Here is an 11,124-nt window from a genome sequence, read left to right as displayed (position 1 = left end):
GAAATCAAATTCTTTCTCAATTCCGATATGTGCCTTACCTCACATAACGTCCTCACCACAGCATCATACATCTTAATTCTGATGTTCCCCATTTCAACAACTTTGCTTTCAACATTGTTTCTCATCAGAATAGAACTAGAATTCACCAATTTATAAGTGGTGAACCAATCTTTGATGGGGGTCATATGATAAGAGCACGTTTTGTGATACCCTGAACCCAGTGGGGTTGAGGGTGTCACTTTCCCTAAATAAAATCAATACAAGCAGCAGAAATAATCTAAAACCTCAAAAATTGTAATAGTAGAGTACTAAACCACCAAATTCACATGGGTATCTCCAAGTAACAATTTTCACATCACATGAAACCAAGAAAAAAAAAAAACATATTTAACTGGTTTTACACAAGCACTTACTCTAAACTATATTTTCTAACCCCGCCTAGAAGCTCGCTAGGCCTGATCTTTGGAACGTCCTGAGATATGAATTAATTATTGGAGTGAGACACTTCTCAGTAGGTAAGGACTAGATTAACATCAGTGTGTGGCTAGAATGAACTTTAGCGTAGAAATTATTTAATAATAATTTTAAATATAATAGAAATTTCATTTATAAACTTTAGGTCACATATCTATAAATTAAAATACGTACCTTTCTCCCAAAACAACGTTTAGGCCTATTAAATGGTCATAGTCACATAAATACACAAATATGTGTAAGAGAACTTCTTTGGCCTATGCATGTCATGTTTAACCCCTATAACCGGGTTGTGCGGTCCGAAGACTTGACTTGACTTGGTTGGCCGACCAAAACTAAATCAAAATATTGCATCTGTAAGATCAATTTGCCTATCACATCCTGACCTGAAAATAGGTGGGTACAACCCTACTCAGGCCAAATCGACTATCCACCACCAACACTTCCACAATAGTGTGGCTGCACTAATACTCCTCTATAGCTACGATACCGAGCATTCACCACATCCGGCCCATCTGGATTCTTAAAACATATAATTGCAATTTATGAAATTAAAACAATATCGTAATCTTATCAATATTCCTAATATAAAACTGTACAAAAATATCATCCTTATTCCCAATCTCATCGATATTTGCAATAAATCACATATTAAACATGCATCGCAAAATCCCCAATTTGCTCAATTATGCAATAAAATAAAATAACTCCTGCCACATAATTTCTACAATAATTATAATTTCAAAAATTACGTGAAAAATTCTTATAAATATATACGCAGTAAATTTAAATAAAAACGTGGGTATAATCAATTTCACCTATTCAATTTAATTCCAATATATTCCCCAAAACCCGATTTGATCAAATTCCCACAGTTTAATTTAATTTCAATGTATTCCCAAAAACTTGATTTGATCAAATCCCCGCAATTTAATTCAATTCCAATATATTTAAATAAAAACGGATATGATCAAACCTACGTATCTTAATTTGCTCAGGCATATATTTAAAGAAAATAAATATCACCATATTCATATACTCAATTTAATGAGGTAAATTATAAAATAAAATCTGACTTGATATCTTCATATTCATATACTCAAATTTAATTAGTTAAATTTTAAAATAAAAACTGACATCATTTAGTCCACTTACCCTAATTTTGGAGTGGTGCCTACGGTGTGCAAAAGATGAAATTTCTCTGATTAAATCTTTGGAGAGTAGAGCTGGGACTCGGGAATGATGTTCGTTCTACAATTTTGCAGAGAAATGGAAGAAAATTTGAGAGAGAGAGAGAGAGAGAAGGGGAGTAATGTCAAATTGATGAGGATGCTAGAAGCATCTTGATCCTTCATGTTTATATATATATATATAATATTATTACATTATATTATATCAATATATTATTATATTTTATTATTTAATTAATAATTATTAATAATTAATTAATTTTTAATTTTTAAAATTTAATTTTAATTTAATTTATTTTTTATTTTTTTTATTTTTTATTTTGTTTACACTTACATGCATATTATTTTTAGGGTCGTTACACGTTAAGTCTAAGATCCAAAAATTTGTGAGATCGTCTGAATCGGATGAAATAGAGAACATATCACCATCACCGCTCCTAGAGTCTCCTTCTTTCGCGACGTTCGCCGTGTTTGATGAACCTTCTTTACTTTCAGCATTGCCCTTCTTCCTCTTTGAACAATCAGGTTTTATCTGCCCCCTTTTCCTGCACTTAAAACACCATACGTCATTCCTTTTCTTAGAATTAGATTGAGCCTTGTTGTTACTTGGTCCACCCTGGAACTTTCTCCTCCCACCTGGTTCCCTTTCACCACGAGTCGTTCACTTTGTGAGCTCTCATCACTAGCCTTCTTCCTCTGATGGAAACTCAGCAATGCACTTTTGATATCTTCCAACTTTAGGGTTTCTTTTGTCCATGTTAGAGTCGTAACCAAATTCTCATACGTAGGATACGTAGGTAGGGAATTTAGTAGCATCAATTCTTTGTCTTCATCCTCAAACTTCACATCAACTCGCTTTGGATCGTTGATGATCAAGTTGATTACATTGATATTCTAATTCAGATCCAAACCCTCAACCATCTTATGTCCGTATAGTTTCTGTTTAAGATACAACTTGTTTGTCAAAGACTTGGACATATATCGCCTCTCTAGTTTCAGCTAAACTGTTGTCAAGTATTCCTCATCCAAGATGTGATACATCACATCATCTACCAGACAAAGCCTAATAGTAGCCACAGCCTTCGCTTCCAACTCCTTCCAACTCGTGTCGTCCATGTCTTCGGGCTTCCTTCCGTATAGTGCCTTTACTACCTTGTTGCACCAACATATCCTTAACTCTCCTCTGCTAAAGTTTGAAATTTTTCATTTTATTGAACTTACCAATATCGAAATTTGTAGAAGAAATCCTAGCCATTGCAACCAATAGCTTTGATACCAATTTGTTGTGCAGAGTGGCCTGAATGCCAATATGCAGTGGAAACCAACAAATTAAATCTAGAACAAGAAATGCAAGCAACCAATGATGAATATATGGAAATAATATATCACAAAGAGAATAAAATAAAGCAATAAGAACACACGACACAAGAGATTACGTGGTTCAGCAATGTGCCTAAGTCCAAGTGAGCAAGCGGCTGATTTTCACTATAAAATTGTCAAAGCTTACATCAAGGGTTACAAATATAGTTATGTATAAATCCTATGCACGTAGAAGATTGAGAATGCATCTAAAACACTTCTGTAGCAAATCTCGGAGGAAAATCCTCCAAAACCCCCAACCTACTGATCTCCTAATTAAAAATTTGTGATCTGCACTGAATGAAACTGTCGACAGTTTCAGCAAACCATCGACGGTTATCTCCTAAGACCAAACCATTGTTCATATAGTCGACCAAACAGTCTATGGTTTCTTCTGAAAACCCAACTTCCTTGTTCTTTACTTCACCATACTATCTTGGCATGTGCATTCCACTCAGTATAAGCTATATATCCAACAAAATGTATGTATGCATTTATGTGTGTGTGTGTGTGTGCGTGTGCGTGTATAGTGTGTTGAGTTTAAGTCCACTCGGGAGATGGTGTTAAGATGCTATAGAGTTGAGGCAGGGGTTCAAATCTCTTGTCCCACCCAAAAGGTACTCAACTATAGTATTTGTTAAAAAAAAAAATAAAAAATGAAAGGTGGATTAACCAAATTGGATCACTATGCATTAATGTCACTCCCCAAAATCAATATCAATCAACCGAGTAAAGCAATGGGAGTATGAGCAATACTAAGTAATAAATAAACACTCACAAAGTAAGATTTCTCAAGGGAATGAAGGAGTTTGAGTGTTATGGAGTTGGAATGAACAAATAGGGTTTAGGAGATTTGAGAGAGTCTTTGGTTAATCCTATTTGCTAATCACCACTAATTTTTGTAAATGAACCCCTATATATAGAGAATGGGTAAATTATGACCGTTAGGGGACACATAGGGTATTCTCAAATTTGTTAAATAAGTTTAGTAAAAATTAACCCTATTTAATTAAAATTTATCCCTGGTAAAAATAATTTAACCTGCGAGATTCGGGTGCCTGGTCTGAGGTTTGGTTGCTCGAATAGACTCAGTTAGAAAATCAGTTTTTAAAGTTTCGGGTGCTCGAAGAAAGGTTCAGGTGGCTGAACCGAAGACAGAAACTTTCTGTTCGTGGTTCGGGTGCCCGAAGCTAACTTTGGTTAACCGAACCCGCAAGTCCATTATTATCCAATTTTAATTCCCCTGATTTAGTGCATGATAATGAGGACTATTTTGTGCATTTTTTGTAGGGACCGAGGGTCTTTTCAAGTACACCAAAAAAGTTGGCGTCGGTCGACATTCGGTCGACCGAAGGGTGCCCTAAGGTCATTCGGTCTCTATGGTCAGTCTATGACATTTTTCAGCTTACAGAAACCTACATGCATGACATGCAGAGATTGTTACAGACCATATCCTAATTACTATTACAGACCCAATAACATTACAACAATTAATGAATGTGTCAGGATCTTCACTTTTCTTTAAGTTGCCGCATGCCATTAATATGATCTTCCTAATATAGTTCTGCGCACAAACTTGGCAAACGTTAAATACCTGAGTATTTGTCATAATCAAAGCAGGGTATGACCGATAGGGTCAACAGGGATAAATTAAGTCAGGTTTCATATGAAAATGAATTTACTATTTTACAGCATTTAATTTCAGGTAAATATGTATATTGTAGAGTTATGTTGGAAATTATGTTGTTGATCTGAAATGTGGTTTTCACGTATAATATCAGAAATATGATTTTAGAACAGGTTTTATGATCTGGGTATTACCCCTTTTGTGTGGCATAAGAACATTTACAATGGAAATTATGATGATGAAATATTATGTTTGCAAAATAAGCATGTTGTTACTGCTTTCAATAAAATATTAAAACGATACAGGGATTTTTCAAACTAAGGAATTTATATGATATGTCGGCATAAAGGCCAAGGATTTTATATGATATGCTGGTGTAAGGGCCGAGGTTTTATATGAAATACCGGCGTAAGGGCTGAAGGTTTTTATGATATGCTATACCGGCGTAAGGGCCATGATTTACAAGATACAAAATGTCGGCGTAAGGGCCGTGAATTTTATATGATATGTTATGCAAGTTTTATGAAGATATTAAGATGATAGAAATTATTATGAAATAGCCATGTATCATTAATTGAAAATATATTATATGATATCAGAATCTGGTTGGGTTGATTTAGGCTTTCACAAAGCATGGTGCCGTAGCTATATGATCACGATTATTTATATGTTAGTGCTACCGCTTGCCGTAAGGGGCAGTGGGAAATCAGCAGTCGATGTGGTTTATTGTAGTGCAAGCGTTCCTCTGATCTCTAGACTAGGAGGGGCAGACCCATCGTACTTACAGACTTATGTTGATCTGGCATGGTCGGCCAGCCATTGTTAGGTCCCGCTTTTGAGGCGCACAATCCATTCATGTGGGGGTAAGACATGATACCAGCTAGCTATCCATCCAAGGTGTTTTCCATGTACAGTTATATGAGATGATTTATATGTATAGAAATTCAGTATGTTATACCATGTTATGATAAGATATGTTTTTCCTAGATATGATACAGACAGTTATATCAATTATGATTTATATATTGTTATATGTATAATATGAAAATACACATGTTGCCACACATTAATGTTTGTTTATTTCCCTTACTAAGAGGTGTCTCACCCTAGTTATATAAACATTTTAGGAGCCCCAGATAGAAGAGCGGATAGAGCTCTGCAGCTTTAGAGTTCAACTGTTCTACCCTGTCTGATTTTGCTAGGGTTTGACAGATTTTTGGGTGGTGACCCTAGGCCACTTTTGGATATTTTGGGATACGTGTATGTATATGACAGTTGTAGTAAAACTCTGGTATTGTGTTGGTTGGATGATTGGATATGTATATGTTTTTACGTTTTCTGCTGTTTAGGTATCAGTGTTGTATTTCAGGCATATCCCTGATACCCATGGGTCCAGGTTGACTATGAGTTGACATGATTATTCTATTTTCTATTATTATGAAAAAGAAATTTAAAGTTATTATGGTAAATTGGCAGGTCATTACAGATGACACCTCCTCCACGGGCATCCCCCACTATGCCTCAGGCATGGGATGACCTGAGCTGGCTACTCCAGGAGTTTGAGGGTTTCAGGTCCGATGTGCGACACAAGTTGGCTAAGACTAAGGAGACAATTAGCTAGGGATTTAGGGCAATTGTAGAGGTAGTAAGAGTATGCTTCTTGAGTTCGTTAGCTACGTTCACATTTCTGGGATTTGCATATCCAGACACGGCCCCTGGGCCTTTGATACCTCTAACCTGTCCATCCCCCGCTACAATAGAGGTCTCTTCTGCATATACCCATCCATCGCTAACTCTGCATCATTCAAAAGTTGTGTGGTCTTATGCTCCTCCATCTCCTACACTACAACCATCCCATCCATCTCCTTCTCCTAAGATCACCCCACTGGTGAGCCCAGTGGTCATGATAGCGAGAGTGAGACGGAGGTTCATACTCAGGAGATACCACCACCAGCCACTGCTATCGCGAATGAGGGCTAGTCCCCTGTGAGATCTATTGAGCCATCTCCAGCCCTCACAGATGTAACCTTCACTACTGAGCCCACCACAGAGCCAGACAATACTCCAACATCTCCGGTTGTAGCAAAAGAGTCTCCGGAGGTGGAGCATGGCCAACCTGCATCTTCCATGATGCTGGCACGTGTCCTACTAATGGATATCCCAGGGCCTCTAGTGCCTCTTAAGATTATTACCCCACCCACCTCCATTACCCCTATCCTGCACGACATAGTGGCGAACTTGACGCGTTCCATGGCTGCTAGCAGGGAAGCCACCTCATCTGCCCCCACCTCGGCTTCTAGCATGCCACCTACAACACCTCCACCACCACCTATTCTACTGTATGCACCCATTCCATCTTTCACTGCTCCACTAGTGGCTCTTGTCTCGCACACACCACCTCCTGCACCCACGCCAATACCACTGGCTTCAGCTGCTACTGTGCCACCCCCCACTCCAGCTTTGCTCAAGTCATCGATGACGTCAGGTCATTTTTTTGGTAATGATGCATCTGCTTTGCGCATGCCATCTGATGCGGCTTGCCGATGTGATGTGAGCACCCCATCCGATGCTTATGATGATTTAGGGGCCGGCGATTCTAATTATGACCAGTGGTTCTACTGAGGAGGATTAGTGTTGACTGAATAGGATCTTTTGTTAGGAGCTCTTCTTTGTGATTGTACTGTGCTCATGCACGTAGTTGTTTCTTTTCTTTTTTTTTTATTTGTATTTTCTATTTCTTTTGTATCACCATGACTTTCCATTGGTTGTACTTTTACTCTTATCGTATCCATCTTTAGTTGTACTGCCTGGGGGATTAATGAATACATAGTGCTTTGTTTCTACCTGTCTTTTGTGCTTTGTGTGTAGTGATTCCAAAAAAAATTAATTAATTAATAAGAATTATTAATTAAATAATATAATATATTAATATATATATATATATATATATGTAAGGATTCTTCAGGAAACATCCTAAAGTATCAAATTGAAATTGGAAGGCAAATTGAATGCCCTTGGAAACTGCGAGCTCTCCTTCTCTCTCACTCTCCTCACGCCTTCTCATTCTCTCTCCTCAATTTCGCCCAAATCTTAGGCCCAATCGACAATCAGACACCCCCATGAGGTCTCAGCTTCGATTCTGAGCAATTTAATCGGAGCAGATTTTTTATTTGGGGATCCTAGACACCACTCCAAGGCTAAGGTAAGGAGTACAAATTATGTCTGTTGTTTTAAAAAATTTAGCCAATTAAGTTCAAGTAGTTAATTATTAAATTGTAGTATTTGACTATATTAGATTTTTGGAAATATTCCCGAGATTAAATTAAACTGTAGGATTGGATAATATTAGATTTTTGGAAATATTCCTGAGATTAAATTAAACTGCAGGACTAGATTATATTAGATTTTTGGAAATATTCCTGGGATTATGTTAAACTACAGGGATTTGACTAAATAGAATTATTTTTGGGAATATTTTGGCATTAAGTTAAACTACAAGGATTTGATTAAATTAAATTTTTGGGTATATTTTGGAATTATATTAAATTGTGGGGATTTGATCATATGAGTGTTTTTAATATGTTAGAAATTAAATTTAAATATGGGAAGTGGATCAAACCTATGTTTTTAGAATTTGAGGGTTTTGAGCTCCGAACGCCGTGGGCATTGGTTTAGAGATCTTAGCAGGTACCCTCTCAATTAGCAGGTAAGGGGAATAAATTATTACAGATATTTTTGGGAAATTAACTGGTTGACTTAAAGTATGTGAAATTGAGAATACTGTATATGGCTTTGGAAAAACTATGATATGGATATTTTCCGTATGATTATTATATTATGATTATTAGTCTAAAATTGTGTGACATGAGGAATATGAAATAATAATTTTATACTGGGAATGTGATTGATACTGAAATATATTATTTGCACTGAGAAATGATGTTATGAAAACCTCAGATATGATTTTATACAGTAATGAAATTATGAGATATGCAAATATGTTTTTATATAGATATGTTTTATGTTGATATGATGATATGAGAAATATAGATATGTTTTATACTGAACTGATGATACGTGATATACAAAGATGTGTTTATATAGAAATGATGATATGTGATATACATAGAGATGTTTTATATAGAAATGATGAAATGAGATATATATAGACATGAAATGAGATATATACAAATATGATGAAAATTATACATATTTGATGAGATATACATACATGATGAAAAATGAATACAGAAATGTGGAAATGAGAACCCCGATGGACCTGAGATATACAGAAAGCGCAGTACAGTTGCTAGCATATGTGTTAGTGCAACCACACATCTTGGATAGGGTGTTGCAGAGACAGTCGATCGGGCCTGTGAAGAGTAGAGGTACCCCCTAGGGTCCAGACCAGGATTGGGTAGGCTAATCGTACTACATACGCGTTTAGTTTTGATCTAACTTGGTAGGCAGCCATGGTTCGGTCTTGCCCTCAGGCTGCACAACCCAATCATGTGGGGTGAATACATGACGATGTGACATGAATATCCTAAGGATGGTTTCTCATTATAGACGCGATAATTGTATGTTACAATATGATGAACAACCATGAGTTACAGATGCGTAGTGTTGTATATATATATGATTATGAGTACATATTTGTATGCTTTTCTCAGTTGATATAATTATTTAAATGAATGTGTTATGATATACTGTGACTTATGTTGCCACACACTCTCAATAATTTATTCCCACTTATTGAGAGGTGTCTCACCCCAAGAATTTAAACATTTTAGGAGATCAAGATAGACAGGTGGAGCGGGCTCCAAGGTAGAGGAGGTTGTGGTACTGCCTTAGTTTCAGGGTAAGTATTCGAGTTGGGAGATATATTTTTGTGTAATCCCTAGGACGTATGATGACTTTTGGGGATATAAGTATAGTTATGTGTTGTTGGATGATTAGAACTCTGGTATTGTTGTTAGATGTATGTATATATGTAGATGCTTTTGATGTGTAGTATGTTATGTTTGAAGACTGTTGTACCTGGTGCCATTTTGGGCATTACAAGGTACAATAGTGTATTTTATACAAATATTGTGAATGGAGTATTGCACAAGGCATTAGAATTGGTATCAGATTTTATTATGTGGGAAAAAAATTTTTATATATATATATATATATATATATATATATATATATACATATAGCATAATTTTTGGGTCGTGACATCATGTACCACTGCTTTTCTTTATATATCTTAGTTTTATGCTGGCTGATTACTTGTGTAGGTACACTTTTTTGATTTTTGGTCACCATGCAGTGCGTCCTTCCCGTGCTTTCCAAGTGCTTTCTATCCTTACTTCAGTAGGGACACTGAAGTTTTCAGTTTGGGATAGTGGGGTTAGTAGAGCACTACACGACACATTTTGGACACAAGAATGATAGGATTTTCAAATTTTCAGTGAACATTGTATGTAACATGTTATGTTAATGAATTTGATGCCCTTTACATACTTCTATATAGCCTATATGTTCCACGTTTAGGTTGTATCTTTTAGATGACTTTATTATGCTCACTAGCAATGAAGTGAGTTGCTTGGGGATAGTTTCATGTGGTATAGTTAGTGCACTTGTTTTGCTACTCGATGAGGGTTGACTAGGAGTTCATTCGTTTTAATGTCGTTGTATAAGTTTTGGTATTCACATGGCATTTTACAAAGCTAGGATACACTTTCACATGATTTGTATCACTTAGGGTTCCTTGTGAGCACTGAAAGAACAATCATGGCAACTATGACATCTTGTGAGGTCTTGTTAAGCCTTTCGATTTTTGAGAGAGTCATTGACATGAACTCTAAGTTCACAAAACTCAATTTTCCTTCTCCGAATATTCTTTGCATGCTAGTCTCTGTATTTGCATTTGTTAGCCTAGAGGTGATGTCTAGTGGGAAGATATAAACCTAAGTCTGGTAGCCTACTCAAGATGAAAGAATTAAGCCACCCCTAGAGATGAACATAATTCATGAACACCCTTTTTTAGCTTACTTTCCTATTGGTAGCATGAAGATGACATAAGTTGTGATGATTGTCCTAGCTAAACATGGAAGAAAAATACATAAATAAAATAATAAGCATAAGAGAGAGAGAGAGAGAGAGAGAGAAAAGAGAAATGGGAAAAATACATAGAACACCTGCTTCAAATACAAAATGGTCAAGCTAAGGACACAACACACCATATCTCTAAATGTATGAAGCTTCTTCGGGTACTCCGATGCATATAATGTATTCACATATGGTTTGTGAATTAATAATCTAGGGTGGTCTTGGTAGGATGTGGCAAGTAGGTGAGAAGGCGCTAGGGTGAAGGACTCGACACCTCATTAATAGGCTGGATCCTATTCCCATAAGACTAGTTCACTCCATTTTCATTGTTAGTTCTTCGAAGTATATGATATGTTTGATCATGCTTGTTTTTCC

General features: G+C 36.3%; 1 protein-coding gene across 1 annotated transcript; it reads left to right on the top strand.

Annotated features, from left to right (window-relative positions):
* Positions 1–6,900: 6,900 nt before the first annotated feature.
* LOC131162719 (proline-rich receptor-like protein kinase PERK2) lies at positions 6,901–7,272 on the top strand. The gene has a single exon (XM_058119323.1). It carries the CDS (start codon positions 6,901–6,903, stop codon positions 7,270–7,272), a length of 372 nt encoding a protein of 123 aa, XP_057975306.1.
* The last annotated feature ends 3,852 nt before the right edge of the window (positions 7,273–11,124 follow it).

This window comes from Malania oleifera, chromosome 8, assembly GCF_029873635.1.
Source record: "Malania oleifera isolate guangnan ecotype guangnan chromosome 8, ASM2987363v1, whole genome shotgun sequence".
Taxonomy (NCBI): Eukaryota; Viridiplantae; Streptophyta; class Magnoliopsida; order Santalales; family Ximeniaceae; genus Malania; species Malania oleifera.
This window is presented reverse-complemented; position numbering and strand designations above follow the sequence as displayed.